We start from the raw sequence: 18,784 nt of genomic DNA on the forward strand, positions 1-18,784 counted from the left end.
ACAGAAATAGTGGAACAATGTTATTGCATCACATTTTGTTGTAACCTGGTGATGCTCAAGTTGAAACAGTTTGCAAGATTCAACAACTGTTTGGGGATAAAGCAATGGGTACCACATAGATAAAGGAGTGGTACAACAGCTTCAGAGATGGCCACTCATAAGTTAAGAGTGAAGCACATTCAGGTAGGCCCTCAGCATCCACAAATAAGGTTGTTAATGATCATGTAAGGACCCTGGTGATGCAGGGTAGATGAATCCAATCATAGAACTTGCTGACAAGGTTAAAGTTAGTTCTGAATCCATTAATTCCATTTTAACAGAACATTTGTATCTCATGAAGATTCCAGCAAAATTTGCACCAAAGCTGCTAACAACTGAGCAGAAGCACCTTTGTTTGGAGATTGCAGAGGACATGCTGGATACTGTAAACAGTAATGTCAATTTTCTTAACATAGTGATCACTAGTGAAGAGTCCTGGGCAGTGGTGTAGTCCATCATGATCACATCCCAAAAGGTTAACATCAGTAATGAGTAGTACCAAGAGGTCCTGCATTGCCTTTTTAAAGCAGTGAGATGCAAACTGCTGGACTTTTGGCCAGTGGACAGTTGGCATCTGTACCACAATAACACACCTGCTCATCATTCTCAATTAATTCTGGGTTTTTTGATCAAAACAACACAGCTGTGGTTTGTCAGCCTCCTTATTCCATTTGTCAACCTGCTCTCTCTCCTAGCCTAGCACCAAGTGACTTCTAGCTTTTCCCTTAACTATAAAAAGACTGAAAAAGACCACATTTCATAACAGGGAAGGCATTTGACAGAGCAGATGTGCACCACACCCAAAGAGGATTTCCAGTGATACTTCCAGCAGTAGCAGCAGCATTGGGAGAGATGTGCAGAAACTGAATGGGGCTACTTTGATGGTTACTAGAGTCAAACAACTGTATATGAATAAAGATTAATTTTATAAAATCAAAGTCAGATATGTCTTAGCACTAGACTCCAGTCCTGGAGGTCCCAGGTTCAATCCCTGATGGAGATGGGCTTTTTTTTGTTCCAGTCCCTCCAGTGTGGCCACAGATCCACCCAGCCTCACATCAAAATCAAAACCGGGTATCTTTCCCACAGGTGAAATGAGGCCAGGGTGGGAGGCATGCCACTCTATGTGCAATATGGACAGTAGGCTGGTCAGGGGCTCATGCCACAGACTATACCTTTTTTATATGTTTATTAATATTGTGTCTCACAATGATGATCAGCAGTTGGTTAGTTTTCATATACTTCACTTAACAGATTATTAAACTTACTTACAGGTGCCAATAATCAGTAATCACATAGCACAAGATCACTTGAAAATATGGAGATTGACACAGAATTTTACGTTCTTAATTCTGGGTGTTGACTGACTAATTGAGCAACCTGACTAATAAGTAACATAATAATTACTTTCTTTGTCATTGTATGTGTATTTTTTTAAGATTTATGGCCAGCTGACTGATTTAAACAGAAAATTACATGTGCACTGTTACATATAAAACTTTTACATTTTAGATATTAAAATGAAAGGCAGCAAAAATATAGAATATAGATTCACGTTAGGCAAAGGCATTATTTTTTTAGACAGTCAGCTGAATTTCCATTAATTGGTACAAATAAATAATTGTTCCATTTTATGAGGAAGAAATTTGAGAATTCTAATTTTTTGATTGAAACGTCTTATAATCTAATGTATTATTCAAGGAGAAATGTACATTTTAAGAAACTGAAAATGTAGGACATGACAATAACACTGAAATTTTGAAAGGATTACGTTTAAGATTCTAAAAACTCACAATTTTGAATAAAGATAAGTTTTGAATTACACAGTTTTCATAAGATAATACGATCGTTAGAAAGGTGGGAATGACAGCTTGCAAATAAGGTATGTCGGTCCTCAAACAAACAATTATTAGTGGGGTTGAATTTTGACACTGGACTTGGTTTTCACACACAGTAAATTTTGAATGACTTGTCTACACTACTTATTATAACAACATAATGTACTTAATAATAAAATTTTGAAAAATAGTTTAACTACTCCACCTAGTTACATTTCAACCACTCTCTACTGCCACCAAATATACTACAACATAATGTATATAATAGCCTTCAAAGTCAGCTGTCTTGGAATACTGAGGAAACTTCTTTATTTTGATTGATTAGATTGAAATGTACCTTTGTTTCAATTGCCTTCTTACGAACCTTTGCCCATCAGCTGTTGAATGTTTCCTCCTCCCTGGATCTTCTCTCCAGTTCTGAAATGATGGTACTTGGAGCATTAAACTGCTTGCTCTCCTCACTACACATAATTTTGTACAAAAGTATTCACTGAAGCATTTTACTTCTCTATAACTCATATACTGTAAACCGAATGCACACACACACACACACACACACACACACACACACACACACACACACACACTCAGGACCACTGCATTTAAGACATGTGCCCACAGGAATTGTTGCTATTACACTAAGTGCTGTCATACTGATGTGCTCTTGATGTTGCATGTTTTTGTGTATTAACTTCTGTGATAGTCCAGTCTGCACATTGTCTCCATGTCAAATAATCTTTTTGTGGATCTCAAAGATTCATTAATGTATGAATATATTTTTTCTGATAATATCTTTTTTTCTGTTTCAGAATGTTCTTTTCTCTATTGGAAATGCATTCCTATTATACGTAAATCACTTCAAGCTCTACAGCTCCTTCTGTGCAAGTCATTCAAAGGCACAAAAAGTACTACACCCTAGTAAGTAATTCAGTAGACACAATTGTATTAAATGATAAAATATGTAGAGTTTTGAGGTTAGGGAAATGTGTGTGTGTGTGTGTGTGTGTGTGTGTGTGTGTGTGTGTGTGTGTGTGTGTGTGCATGTGTGTGTATTGTTTCATGTGTCAAGAGAAAGTCATTTGAGAAATTTTTAGTTTTATTTTATATCTATACACTAGTCATACAAAGTAACTACCAATGAATTTTTTTCTTTCAGATTTTTGCATGTTGTGCTCATGTTAAATCAAGGAATCGCAAAGTCAAGTTGTGAATGTATTATTCACAAATCAAGAGCAACTCTTTGTTTTTTATTCTCTATCTATTCATTTGTCTCATTAAAAGTAAATCAGTTTTCTGAATCATCATACAGTATGCAAAATAAATAACTTGTGTGCAGACGCGCACGCAAGCGTGCACGCGCGTGCGCCCCCCCCCCCCCCCCCCCCCCACACACACACACACACACACACTCACAGGTAGGAGAACATTCATAGATGCAGAACACAAAACAAGACATGGTTATTTTACAGTATAATTTCTAACAGATAATTAGTTTAAAAATGCTGCTGAATTTTGTTACTGTTATTTCATCCTTTTCTTTCAATCCACATAATAATATTTTTAATATTATTAAATATCCTAGCCTTATTAAACATATAATTTTAACTGCATAAAACTAATGTAAGAAAAAGCTAATATGTGACCTAATCAGTGGCATACACAGGAAAACCTCAAGGAGGGGTTGCTAACAATATCTTGAGCTACCTTTACTTTTGCCATAATAAAAAATAATCAAGTCACAAGCAAAGTATAAGAAAGTTTTATTTAAACTTATTACACACATACACCAGACAATGCCATCTTATGATATAAAAATGTTATAATTGTGGTACTCTTCCTTAAATGATGAAGTCTATGCACCTAGTCTTCCTGGCAAATTGGTTAATTACATTGTCAATAGGACAGTCAATTTCAGGATGAGTGTTCAACAGAGCTAAGGCATTAAGTCAATCCTCCTTCATTGTTGACCTCTGCCATGTGTTTGTACACCACAATGTTGAAAAACTTCTTTCTACTGTACCAATAGGTGAAGGTAGACAAGCAAATATTTTGTACAGTGTGCACAAAGTAGGATAGTCAGATCTAGGACAAACAGGCAATGCATGCATAACAGAATCACGATCGTTAAGGGCATTTATGCTCATTTGCTTGTATTGAAAAACCTCTCCCATTAGTCTCTTTTTAAATGCAAAGAGTGATTCTTATTCAAAAACGGTAGTTCAGTTAAGCACTGATTCAATTTATGTTCCAAATCATTACCTTCATGTTTCAGTAGTTGTGAGGGCAAAAGTATGTTGAATTTTAAATGATAAATATTTTCTTCAGCAAAAAGTTCTCTCATGTCAGTTGTAACATGGTCCAGTGTTGGAACAAAAACAGTTCTTTTCCAATATGTCATACCATCATCATTATGATCACAGTTTTCCCTGTGTCTTTGTCTACCTGTAAGACGAGGAGCACTGATCTCCATATCTAACTCCTCCATAACTGCCTTCACCTCTTAAACAATACGGGCAAATTGACTGTCAACATTAGCTCTCATGCTGTCATACACCTTGAGCATCAAATCTAGATTTGCTTTTGCCATCGCGATGTCCAAGCTAGGGTCCTGTAAGATTTTGCTGAATGGATATGTTATGCCCATAATGTCACTCAGTGTAAACAGAGTGATAATAAACTTGCAATTAGAGAGTGATCGAAGGAGAATATCGGCTTTGGCAGCCATTGTTCTATCCCTCCAACACTGTATTTCTTTAAGAACTTTGCAAACTGTTCTGAGATCAGCTGTGAATTGAATAATAGCATCATGTCGCTCAACCCATCTTGTTTGACATTGTGACTGCAGCAAGTGTTTTAAGTGACTCTTCAATGTTGCAAACCACTTGCTAGATGCTGTAAAGAACGATACTGCTTCTTCAATAGTACCAAGTGAGTTTCCCACACTTTTAATTTTACAACTATGAGAGACAGTGAGGTTGAGCTGATGACTTCAACATGGTGCTATTTGCGCATTGATAGCTTTCTTTTTTGTTGTAGCCACAGCTCCTGACTTAACCGAGCAACCATCACAGCCTACACCCACACAGTTCTTCAGTGACAGAGAAAGGCTATCCATTCTCCTTAGAATTGTAGTACCTAATACTTCACTAGTAATGCTACGCTCTCCATCTTGACTCTCTTGAGGGTCATCATCTATGTTTCCACTAAAGTCATTGACTTTATGTATGTCAACTAAACCCAAAAATCTTTGTGTAATTTGCCATCACCATCAACATATCGTGCAGCTAAACTCAGCTGAATGATGTGCGCTATGTCCGCAGTCTCATCAAAGATTATGCTGTAATAATGAGAGTCTTTGATTTCCTCCAGTATTCTCAACAACATCACTGTTACACAGCATGAAATAAGTTTGTTACATGTTGTTTTACTTATGTAAGTGGCGTTTGCTTTAGTGGTCTCAATTGATGTTTTAGTTGCAAGTCCCCAGCAACATTTCTGAATCTTAGAAGAGCTCTAAAGTTTTCCTCATTGCTCACTACACTTTCACGATCACTCTCATTTTCTAATAGACTCCCATCATCTCTATGCCCCTGCAGAGGAATATTTTGCTTGCCATGAAATATGGTTGCTTTTACTATAGGTACTATCCAGTCTCTGTATTCCCTAATGCTTACCATTCTCTGTCTTGACAATTGATTTATGACCTCAAGGTCACTGTTCTCTTGTATTGCCAACTATAATTTTGAATCCGTTGACACTTCAATGCGGTACTTGAGCTGAAAGTGGGTCTTAAGGTCACCATCTTTACCAGTAAGCTTGGCAAACTTTGTTAGTGGTATTTCTTGGCAATAATGGATTTCTTTCCTCCAACCATTTTATTATTCACAAAAATTGAACAGTTAATGCAAAGAAGTCCCTTTTTAACTTGTGAGAACATCAGTCGTGGATACTGTTCAAAGTGATTATCATGCACTTATCTGCATTCAACCCGTCCCCCTTGTTGTGCTCAGAAGTAGGAAAGATATAACCTTTTTCAGGTTTCCTTGGAGCTGTGAGCATCTTGTATTTTATATCATCACTAATATTTCCTGACACTAATATATCCAAATAATTGGCACTATCCATGGGATTAAAGGAACCAGTCAATGAACTTTGTTGTGGAAGTTTCGACAAAGTGCTGGGCTCTGCATGTACATCTGGTGGTGTTTTTGTGGCTGAATAGTGACTGGACTCTTCAGATGTTTCCACTTTTCTTTTTCTTATTACATAATGATCCATTTTAATATATTTTTGTGAAATAGGTAAATTAGATGCCATTATCCTCGAATAAACACTTTATTCACTGAAAAATGCAACACTAGTACACTTAGCACTGAAACACACACATTACACTCTGCTTATTTCTAATATCACTAAGCACAACACTAACTGAAGTCCTTGGTAACAGCCAATAATCAGAGTTGTTCACTTTTTAACACTTTCAAGTTATCGCGACAATTGTAGCTTTCAAACTGACTATATATGTGGCTCTGTTGTTTCGAGAACATTCACTGCCAGAATGTTCACATCCAGACTTTTATGGAGTGTGAACAAATACCTACTGTGAAAGCAACAAGCCAATATACACCTTACCATGTATAATATAAGGGCGAGGTTACAATGATGACATCATCAGGCAATTTATGTGTATAGAACTTTTATTGTTGATACTGTTCCTTTTTAGTGCATTTGATAGATGGCCTAAATAGTAACAATGCAGTTTTAGGAATCTTCTCAAAAGTCACTGTTACCTGAGGTAGAGGTATACTCATCAATAGTTTCCCATACCTAACTCATATTACAAATTAGGTATGGGAAACTATTGTTATGTTATTAGTAAATATTTTGTTATGAGTCAAAATTTTGTTATGAGTCTCATAACAATATTTTTACTGAGAAATTGCTATGAATTACTATTATTAATACTTTACAATCAACTGATCACTCTCACTCTTGACCAATCTTCCCACTTGCTTTTGCTACAACTAGGACTTTTTACTTATTCATTCTTCTGTCTTAATATTTCTGCTTCTGAATGTAAACTACCTTCCCATTCAACGAGTAGTCCATATTTACAATGCTACATATCGAAGGTTCTCTGTACAAGAAAACAGTAGAATATTCATGACTTTTCTTGAACAAATGCCAGACAGAATAATGTATCGAGATCACTAGAATGCCCGCGACTTTTCTTTTAGGTATGTGCTAGCTGTCTTCGTGCTAGACAGAAACGTACAAAATACAATTATGCGTATACGCATGCTACATAGGAAAGTACAATTACTCGATAACTTGATTCAGTCAAGTCTACTGACGAAAGAAACAAATGATTAGCGTGCGGGCTGACTGGCGGGGCGGCGCAGGTGACAATGTGGGTGGCCCCACAAGGGGGGGGCATGCTCCCCGCACTCCCCCAATATGTAACCGCCACTGGTCTAATTTAGCAATATTTTTGCGTGTAACATTTTCATGACAATTTTCTGATTAAGTCTATAGTAGAGTCTCTGTAGTCTGACATATATGGGACTGGGAAATGTCAGATGAAAGAAATCGTCAGATTGCCGGGTTTTCAGTGAAAAATGCTGTTTTTTTTTATATATATATTTAAACATTTAATTGACTCACAAAACAAAACAAAAATCCTTTTTAAAACTCTTTACATACAAAAACAATACCTTATGTACATATTTATATCAACAAATATATTGATTGATATATTTAAAAACAAAGATGATGTGACGTACCATACGAAAGCGCTGGCAGGTCGATAGAAAAACAAACAAACAAACACATACAAACACACAAAATTCAAGCTTTCGCAACAAACTGTTGCCTCATCAGGAAAGAGGGAAGGAGAGGGAAAGACGAAAGGATGTGGGTTTTAAGGGAGAGGGTAAGGAGTCATTCCAATCCCGGGAGCGGAAAGACTTACCTTAGGGAGAAAAAAATATATTGATTGAAAAACAGAAACAATTTAATTTTTAATGTAGTTATCATTTTTATGTTCATCTTCATCAATTGGCTTCTGTGATATGAAGTCATCAACCATTGTTCGTTTTTAAGATCAAAATGATTTTTAAAGCTTTCTCTTTCAGCCTCCTTAAAACTGTTTCTATGTCATTCTCCTTAGCCCATATGATGCATGCATTGAATACCCTACCAGCATCACAATGTTATATGGTGTGTACTGGCAAAGTTTCCGATTGTTGTTCATTGTCATATGTTGGATAATCTCATTATCACTCATCAGCTGACAATTTCCATTTCTGAATAACCAGTCATTTACATGTCTAAAAGACAGTGTTTCAGATTTATTTGAACAGATATCGTCAATTGTCTCCTGGAGCTGCACGAGTTCCTCATTTTTAATAGGTTCAGCATCTTCCTCAATCCCTTTACCTTCTTTAAATCGTCTTTTGTACTCATTTAGTAAAGGCAGATTTGGCCACAGTTTGCCCCAAGCAGATACCAACACTTTAGTTGAAACACTTTCCTAAGCACAAGCAAGGTTGTAAACAACGCTTTAACATTTGTTTCTTTTAATCATTGAATAATACTTTTCTCTCTGCTAATTAACTGTACAGAAAGCTTTTTTCGTAATGAACCGTAACAGCCTGGACAATATTCTTATTCGTAGATTGTAGCAAAGAGGTTACATCTTGGGGGAGGGGGGGGGGGGGGCGGGGAGAAATGTCACCTTGATCATACCATCTTTGGATTTAAGTTCATCTTCATCTGGATGTACAGGGCAGTTATTGAACACCAACAGAGCTGTCTGAGACAAACTTTGCCTCTTGTAGAACTTTTTGACTGGTAGCATGAACTCCTCATGAAACCACTCACTGAACAATTCCCGTGTCATCCAAGCTTTCTTTTCATGTTTATGTTTGACTGTTAGATGTATTGGATTTTTGATAGCCCAAGAATTTTTTTGATTTTCCTATGACAGCTCAAGTTTCTGCGTTCCACTAGCATTAGAGCATTGCATAAATGTGTGCCTATCTTTAGATATTTTTCTGCCAAGAGCACTTGCTTTTGCTTTGTGGACAAATGTTTTGTTGGACAAAAGTCTCCAGAACAATCCGCTTTCATCTGTGTTATGAACCTCTTGAGAACAAAGATTTAATTCTTCTAAAATTTCCTTGAATTTTTGTTTTATACAGCTCTACAACTGCTTTGAAGTCACAAGAGATTTTTCTCCTGTTATGGTTGGCAAGTGGACCCCAAATCTTCTTTTAAAACTTGTGTAGGAATCACACTTTTTCATAATTCCTTTATAAAAAAAAATCTCATTTTCTCTTTGATAAGACCTCTTGAAATTGGAGTGTGTTTACTACATTCCTGAAGAAACCATGTGTAAAATGTGTCTTCTGTTAATAGGAAAGATATGCAACATTCACTAACACTATCACAGTCAAGTTAAAAGAGGATACTAATTCGATTGCACAATGTATATAATAATCACAACTGGTGGCTGACAATGTATTGTTTACTAAGCTATTCACTCGAAGTGTTCATGTCACGTGATCTTGGCTCCTTGTGTTGGATTACTGGATGTGTCGGACTGGTGAAATGTTGGATTATAAGGTTGGGTTGATTTGGGGAAAGAGACCAAACAGCGAGGTCATTGGTCTCATTGGATTAGGGAAGGATGGAGAAGGAAATTGGCCATGCCCTATCAAAGGAACCATTCCGCCATTTGCCTGAAGCGATTTAGGGAAATCATGGAAAACCTGAATCAGGATGGCCAGACATGGGATTGAACCGTCGTCCTCCCGAATGCGTGTCCAATGTGCTATCCACAGCGCCACCTCGCTCAGTCGGATTATAGAGACTCTACTGTATTTTTATATCAGTTTCAGTTACAACATGTTTTAATTGCAGATACATTTTTCCACTCATAATGATTAAATCCGAAAATTAAGAAAATCTTTCATGTTATTTTCTCACCTTTAGCCTACTGTATTAGTGTATTATTGCATTATGGACAAGGAGATGGGCAGATTACTTTGTACAAAGGCTTTCTGTACTTCCATTGTGGCTGTTTACTCTTCTTTAAAACTACACTCCTGGAAATGGAAAAAAGAACACATTGACACCGGTGTGTCAGACCCACCATACCTGCTCCGGACACTGCGAGAGGGCTGTACAAGCAATGATCACACGCACGGCACAGCGGACACACCAGGAACCACGGTGTTGGCCGTCGAATGGCGCTAGCTGCGCAGCATTTGTGCACTGCCGCCGTCAGTGTCAGCCAGTTTGCCGTGGCATACGGAGCTCCATCGCAGTCTTTAACACTGGTAGCATGCCGCGACAGCGTGGACGTGAACCGTATGTGCAGTTGACGGACTTTGAGCGAGGGCGTATAGTGGGCATGCGGGAGGCCGGGTGGACGTACCGCCGAATTGCTCAACACGTGGGGCATGAGGTCTCCACAGTACATCGATGTTGTCGGCAGTGGTCGGCGGAAGGTGCACGTGCCCGTCGACCTGGGACCGGACCGCAGCGACGCACGGATGCACGCCAAGACCGTAGGATCCTACGCAGTGCCGTAGGGGACCGCACCGCCACTTCCCAGCAAATTAGGGACACTGTTGCTCCTGGGGTATCGGCTAGGACCATTCGCAACCATCTCCATGAAGCTGGGCTACGGTCCCGCACACCGTTAGGCCATCTTCCGCTCACGCCCCAACATCGTGCAGCCTGCCTCCAGTGGTGTTGCGACAGGTGTGAATGGAGGGACGAATGGAGACGTGTCGTCTTCAGCGATGAGAGTCGCTTCTACCTTGGTGCCAATGATGGTCGTATGCGTGTTTGGCGCCGTTCAGGTGAGCGCCACAATCAGGACTGCATACGACCGAGGCACACAGGGCCAACACCCGGCATCATGGTGTGGGGAGCGATCTCCTACACTGGCCGTACACCACTGGTGATCGTCGAGGGGACACTGAATAGTGCACGGTACATCCAAACCGTCATCGAACCCATCGTTCTACCATTCCTAGACCGGCAAGGGAACTTGCTGTTCCAACAGGACAATGCATGTCCGCATGTATCCCATGCCACCCAATGTGCTCTAGAAGGTGTAAGTCAACTACCCTGGCCAGCAAGATCTCCGGATCTGTCCCCCATTGAGCATGTTTGGGACTGGATGAAGCGTCGTCTCACGTGGTCTGCACATCCAGCACGAACGCTGGTCCAACTGAGGCACCAGGTGGAAGTGGCATGGCAAGCCGTTTCACAGGACTACATCCAGCATCTCTACGATCGTCTCCATGGGAGAATAGCACCCTGCATTGCTGCGAAAGGTGGATATACACTGTACTAGTGCCGACATTGTGCATGCTCTGTTGCCTGTGTCTATGTGCCTGTGGTTCTGTCAGTGTGATCATGTGATGTATCTGACCCCAGGAATGTGTCAATAAAGTTTCCCCTTCCTGGGACAATGAATTCACGGTGTTCTTATTTCAATTTCCAGGAGTGCATTTTTGTGTCCTGTACTGTAATATGAGTGTCATTAATTTAACAAAGTTTTTTTGGGATATGGACATCATCAACAAGTGTGTACACTGAGTAATTTGCAGAGGACCATGCGGATCATCTGTTACTAACTTCAGAGATTGCAGTACTTATGCTTTATAAAAACATTTTCATTTATTGCCCTATTTCCCCAGAAAATACTTTTATTCCTACACTAGGGAATATAAATCTCCATAGTGTGATAATAATTTTATTTACTTTATTTAAAAAAGGGATGGTTTTATAGAAGAATTATGCTAAATTAAATTTCTTGTTAATTTCACAAGAAATTTCTTCTTAACTTCACAAGAAATTTAATTTAGCATACTTATTCTATAAATCCATCCCTTGTTTAAATAAAGGAAATAAAATTATTATCACACTATGAAGTTAACTAATACAACATAGGATTATACAGCCAACTGGTTGCAGATTACTGTTTGGTACATTGACCTATGTTTCGACTCTTAGTAAGGATGTCTTCATCATAATGAAATCTTCATAAATCCTATAAAATAATACATAGAAAATTTAGCATGAGAAGAAACACATTAACCATGATGACAATTATCATGAATTACAAAGGTTACTTACATAAAATTAGGTTGCAAAAAAGCAGTGGTCTGAATTTAGAGCAGCTATGCTCAAGACAAAAATAAAATAAACTGTTCCAGTCTTTGCCACGTGTGCCTTGCTAGGAACGTTAGACTGATCAGCCCAGTGGCTGACATTGCTGCCATGAAAACAATACATGTTGCACTGCAGACAGTGACATGCACATTTGAAACATTATAACAGAAATAATAGAAAAAAAGACTGTTGATTTTAAAAACAAATATAAAGGAAGAGAGCTTAATGTATTTTCGAAAATACACAGTAGTCGAGCAGATTAAGTATAAATAAGACCTATCTACTAGGCTTTACAGAAATCTCCCTGCAGTCTGAACCTGACACTGTCAGATTTTTTCCTGTTTCCAAAACTGAAGGAACAGCTTGATGGTAAACCTTCACAAATGACGAAAACCTGAAGGATGCAGTTGTGACCTGGTTGAGTAGCCTGGCAGCCACGAGGTATGAAGAGGGCATACACAAACTGGTCCCAGGGTACAAGTTCTGTAATGTCAAAGGTGACTATATGGAAAAATGACAAAATGTGTGCCAGGATGTTTATATTCAGTTTCTGTGTTATTATTTAAGAACATCTTGGTATGGCAAAATGTTCTTTACTTTTTGGATGGCTCTTGTAGATCTGATGAAGTATAGAAGAAGTGGGTAATGAGGAATTCTTTGACTTTGTTTTTTAATATCTGGAGATTTTCAGTTTTCTGCTTGGTTACTACTGGGAACTTTTTATACACATTAGCACAAGAAAATAAGGCACCATTCTGAATTGTATATAAGAACACATAGATATCTTGTTGTTCTGGTTGTTGCTGGGGTCTCAAGTACAAATAGAATACTGGTTTCATGCAGCTCTCCAAGGTAGTGTATCCTGTGCAGGCTTCTTCATCTCTGCACAACTATTGCAACCTTCATCTATTTGAACCAGTTTACTGTAGTCAACCCTTAGGCTACCTCTTCAGTTTGTGCCTCCCACATTTCCTTATAATAGATTACAATACTTAAAGTGCAACAAGATGTCTAGCTGCAGAATTATTTGTGAATATAGTAATTTTTGAGTGAGCAGATTTAAACAAAATAATAGATGCAAGAGGCTGCACATCTTTATATTGAAGAAAAAAGTGTTGCATGCAGGTATGAATCTTATACTTGCTTCTCTAATACAAGTGATAAACAGATCAGGTGAAGCAGATGACAGTGTAAACTACACATCAAGTTCATTGAAAAATAATCTTCCCACAAACTCACTTTTTTAATGTTGCATATGTATACTATTCCACTTCTGGCCCAAGCCACTCGTCAAATGTTGTTTTCACAGTATACTGCTGTGTAGTACTAAATTGATATTGGATTCGGGCTGCAGTCAAAACACCAATTTTAAGATTCCCTGCTTTCAGTGAATCACTTCTTGAAAATATGGGGAAGTGTTCTTAAACTGTCTTCTTTTCCTCTTTTCAGCGTGTAAAATTTTAAAAAAAGAAAATGTTTCTCTTTACAATATCTCTCTTTATATCTGACCATTTGATTATTGTATTCAGTTCATTTCATTATACTGAACTTTACTGTATGGTGTTTACTATGACTGGCACCTTAATATACCTTTCCCCTTTCTTGTAATTACTTTCCAGTTATGTAAGAATAAACTTACCTTTCAAAAAGAAACAGTTACTCTCATTTGCTGTCATTACTTGCAGCCAGTATGCGGCAGCTGTGTTTCTTTCCTGTGTGTCACACACTGACGCATTATGAAGATATGAGTTACATACATCAGTGAAGTTTATTGGCTTTTGTTTGTTTCATGATTGAAGATTTATGCACGGAAATGCTTTGGGTCTTGAAGTAGCAATTACACTCAAAACTAGTGTCTTAAATTTGTGACAGATTTGAAAGTGACATTCATCATGTTTCTAAATGAAGTATAGACTTAAGATGTGCAACATGTACTGTTTATACAAATCTTATTTGCCTTAGATGAGGGTAACCAAGCACTGCAAGAGTTCCTAGCTGCACGTAATCCAAGACAGCAGCATTCTTCCACTCTGGAATCATATCTCATCAAACCAATCCAACGAATTCTTAAATATCCACTTCTACTGCAGCAGCTGCGAAACTTAACAGATCCTTCTTCAGATGAGCATCAGCATCTTGTTGGTAAGTACATTGTTTCACTTGCATAATGTATTATATACTAAATAAATCTGTAATTCACAGAAATGTGGCATTGTGTTGCCAGGGCTAAGCATGATTTTGTATTATGACTTTCTAAAGAAAGCTCAGTCTGAATGAGGTATTTTATTGACATGACAAGCATCTGAACATTTTGGATGTAAAAAAGTGGCCTCCTTCAGTCCAACCAATTATATCCATAAATTAACTCATCTGCTTTTCAGTTTAGAAAACTAGTCAGTTTTACTGCAGCTGAAATGCGTACTAAAAATTTGGAATCTCATCCAGAATTTTTATAAACTGAAATCTATTCATCATCACATGTATTACTGAGGAATGCTCAATCTTTTTAGGCTTGAGATCTACCACATGCGATTTAGTCAATTGAGAGACCTAATGATTCAAAAATTCATAAAAATTTAAGCACAAAACAAGACTGTAGCCAAAATTAACTATTTTAATTTCACAAAATACATAAAAGGTTATTTTCTTGCCATCAGAAGCTGTAGCCTACTACTCAGTTTTTAAGATCTTACACATGTGAAAAAAAATTAAAATATACACCATTATAAATGTTGAAAAAGGGTTAGTGAGATATCTGGCTTTGCATATTGTTGATAAGTATATTAAGCTGCCGAATAATTTGTCAGAGCCAACCTCACCCTGTCTGAAAGATGAGTAATAATAATAGTAATAATTTTATTGTCTTTAAGCCATTACAGCAATAGACAAAGTCATACATATAATACAATACAGTACAGTACATGCTATAGAAGGACAGAGTTGTTAAGAACTTTACAGTTTAATATCACAGGTCATGAAATCCTTTACATTGTAGAATGGGTTTACAACTAACCAGTCATAAAGTGTTTGTTTGTATTGTTGCTCTGGTAAGTTTTGTATACCTTGTGGAAGTTTGTTAAATAATTTGTGGCCCATAAGTTCATAACTGTTAACTGATTTTGACAGTCTGTGGTAGGGCGTATAGATAGAGCTGTTTGTCCTAGTGCTGTAACAATGTATATTTGCCCTGCGTTTTACTTTAGGTAAGTTCTTTTTTGTGTAGATTAAAACATAATAAATATATAGGTTTATTACTGTCATGATTTTCTGTTGAGTAAACAAAGGTTTACAATGAGCCTTGTATGGTGAGCCTGTAATTATCCTAATAGCTTTCTTTTGGAGCAATAGTATATCATGCACACAAGTGGAGTTTCCCCATAAAATAATGCCATAGGATATGATGCTTTGGAAAAATGAGTAGTAAGATACTCTAACATAATTTTTAGGTACACAGTGCATTAATCGCCTTAACGAATAGATTACCCTAGACAATTTACCACTAATATACTTAATATGTGGATTCCAAGAAAGTTTATCATCCAGATATACCCCCAAAAATTTAACACAACTAGGATCATCTGATGGAAACTTGTCTTTTAAACTAAATACCATCTGCTTGGTTTTGCTTTCATTAAGCAAGAACCCATTTGCTTTAAACCAGAGTGAAGCTTGCTCAATTGTCTCTGTAACACATGTTTTAAGGCTATTAAGATCATTACTGCTGTTCAGAAACATTGTATCATCAGCATAGAGTACTGTTCTGGATTTGATAAATGATGGCAGGTCATTTATCATTATTAGGAAAAGGAAAGGGCCCAGCACGGATCCCTGCGGAACACCTACCTCAACTTGTTCTATACTGGATATTTCTTTCCCAACACAGACGGCTTGCTTACAGTTTTGTAAATATGATCTTAATAGCTTAAGGCTGTTACCTTTAACACCATAAAAGTCCATTTTTTCGAGTAGTAGTGTATGTTCTACACAGTCAAAGGCTTTGCTTAGGTAACAAAAAGTCACTTGGGCAAAGCATTTATCTTCAAATACTTGATGGATGTATTTAACAACATTGTCTATGGCATCAATGGTTGACAGGTTTTTCCTAAAGCCATACTGTCATCCACTTATTAATCCTATGTTATCAAAGTAAACAGATAATTGTTGGTAAATTATGCATTCTAGAACTTTTGAGGAAACTGGGACTATGGATATTGGCCTGTAACTTGAGACAGAATTTTTATCTCCTTTTTTATGTACTGGAACTACCCTAGACAGTTTAAGCTCATCAGGGAAAAAACCCTCCAGTATATACTTGTTTATACAATATGTTAGGGGGTACACTATACAGTATATTACTTTCTTAAGCATGTTACAAGACAGGTCAGTCAGTTAATTTCTACACTTTGATTTCACTATGTTCATCATTGAAAATGCTACCTCACATAGATAAGTTGATCCAAAAAATGTTAAAATGTACATCACTTTAACAATGTTATGGTAGGATTTTATACTCACTCTTTTTGTATTGTGACACATCATTTTGAAATCAAATTATTTCCTCTTCAAGTTCAGTTTCACTACAAGAGAAATGATTACGCATTTTATTTGAAATATTTTTCACATCCACTTTCTGGAAAGTTGAGCTGTTATATCGCTTTGAAAATCTGAAAATCAGTTTTCAAATTCTATCTTCAGTGCAATCATGCTGGCTGTACACGTCTCTGCAGCTTCTTGATCCAGTAGTGTTCGTTGATCCCACAGTTCTGACTGTATTTGAGGAAACTGTTTCCCATTTAGTTTCTGAAACTGGACTACCCAAAAATCAAGTTTTTGCATAAAACACTTTATAGAAATGTAATCATTATGATGATTTGTTTTTTTATTTGAAGTTCTTTGTTTCATTCATTTAGTTTTACTGACATAGCAGCTGCAAATGGCAGATCCAGCAACCAGCTCAAATCATACAGTTATGAATAATCTTCCTCTCTTTCAGACACAAATTTTATCGCTGGTAGATTTCCTCTAAATCTGTTTAGAAGCATACCTCTTCTCAGCCATCAACCTTCATTGTGCAATAGCAGGTCTCTGTACTGGCTATTCAATTCTTCTAATTTCAATCTAAACTTTGTTCTCTATAGTGATTGTGAGCAAATTGAATTCACAGTTTTTGTGACATTGCTCCTAACATGTACAATTCTCAAAATATCTCCACAAATCACTTGCTGATGCACAGTATAACGATATTTAAAGAAAAGCAGGAAAGATTCGTTGTTTGCATGCCAGGTAATAAATCATTTGTGTTTCCTTACCATGCAAGGCACTCCATCAGTAGTACCAGATGCAAGTTTTTGAATCGGAAAATCATATTCCAAACTGAAATATGTGAATGCATTGTAAATATCTTCTCTCATATAGTGTCTTTCAAGGTCAAAGTTATATGTCAGTCTTCTCTTACACTGAAATCTGAAAATACCAACCATAAATTGAGGTGGATTGTTTCCATCTACTGACACATCTAACTGCATTGAGAAACAAAAGCAGGATTGCAAATCTATGATCAGTTGACATTTTATAATTTCTGCCATTAATTCCACTTCTCTTGTTATAGTAGGTCCTGACAGAGGCATGTCTCTGATGGTTGATATTATCCCTCACATGTTTTTGAATGGGGAAAACAGGGACTCACTAGCTAGTAGAAAGAAGTCCTCTACATCAGTGCATCAGCAAAGGGTTTTTCATGTTTCATGAGTACTTCTGATACATGAAATGATGCAATGTTTGATGAAAGACTTTTTTGTACAGGCTTGACAAAAAATGACTGCCGTGACTGTAAATTACTTTTAAGATTAGAAAGTTTCTTGCCCCTCAACCCACTACCAACAGCTGCTTCCAATTCAAAGTCTTTGTGGACTGCTCTGAAATGGCATTCTTTGTGGACTGCTGTAAAATGGCATTCAGTAGTGTTCTTTTTAGGTATGGGTAAATTAGCATTACATACCAAACATATACATGTATCTTCATGCATTGTAACAAAAAATTGTTCTTCCCACTCATTGCACTGTATGGAGCAGAGACATGGACCATGAGAAAGAAGGAGAAAAAATACTTAGAGAGCTTTGAAACGTGGTGCTGGAGGAGAATGGAAAAGATCAAGTGGACAGATCGCATAAAAAATGATGATGTACTGCGAAGAGTAGCAGAGGAGAGAAGTATTCTGCGTACAATTCTTCAGAGAGAGGCCAACTGGATTGGACATGTACTTAGACATGAGGGACTCATACGTGATGTCATCGAAGGGAAAATCAGAGGAAACGCAGGATGAGGAAGAAGAAGAATTCAACATCTGGAGGACATGAAAGATGGAAGGAGATACAACAGACTGAAGGAAGAAGCTGAAGACATGGAACAGTGGAATCAGAAATTCTCCGTACGAAGACATGGACCTGCCATTAGGCAGAATACTACATAATAATAATAATACAATGTTACTGATTGCTGTGTAGTTAATTATCAAACAAATTCAATGTTCATCTCTCAATCTGTTTTGTAAATCCCACAGTATAGGGTTATTCATAAGCTCCAGTAGATTTCAGAAGACAACTGCATGGAACTTGCAAGACATACAGAAAAATCATGCATATCAATGGATGGACCCTCTCTCCAAGTTTTGATTTGTTATTCACATTGTGGAATAGTTGCAAAGTGCATCACTAAAG

At 37.4% G+C, this 18,784-nt stretch overlaps 1 protein-coding gene across 1 annotated transcript in view; it reads left to right on the forward strand.

Moving 5' to 3' along the window:
• Positions 1–18,784, forward strand: part of LOC126419799 (protein still life, isoforms C/SIF type 2) — a 924,442-nt gene that overhangs the window by 845,534 nt on the left and 60,124 nt on the right. Inside the window, exons 13-14 of the mRNA XM_050086986.1 lie at positions 2,687–2,795; positions 14,031–14,210. Coding sequence (XP_049942943.1) covers positions 2,687–2,795; positions 14,031–14,210 — 289 coding nt within the window. The remainder of the gene's footprint in view (positions 1–2,686; positions 2,796–14,030; positions 14,211–18,784) is intronic.

Source organism: Schistocerca serialis, chromosome 9 (assembly GCF_023864345.2).
Source record: "Schistocerca serialis cubense isolate TAMUIC-IGC-003099 chromosome 9, iqSchSeri2.2, whole genome shotgun sequence".
Lineage (NCBI taxonomy): Eukaryota > Metazoa > Arthropoda > Insecta > Orthoptera > Acrididae > Schistocerca > Schistocerca serialis.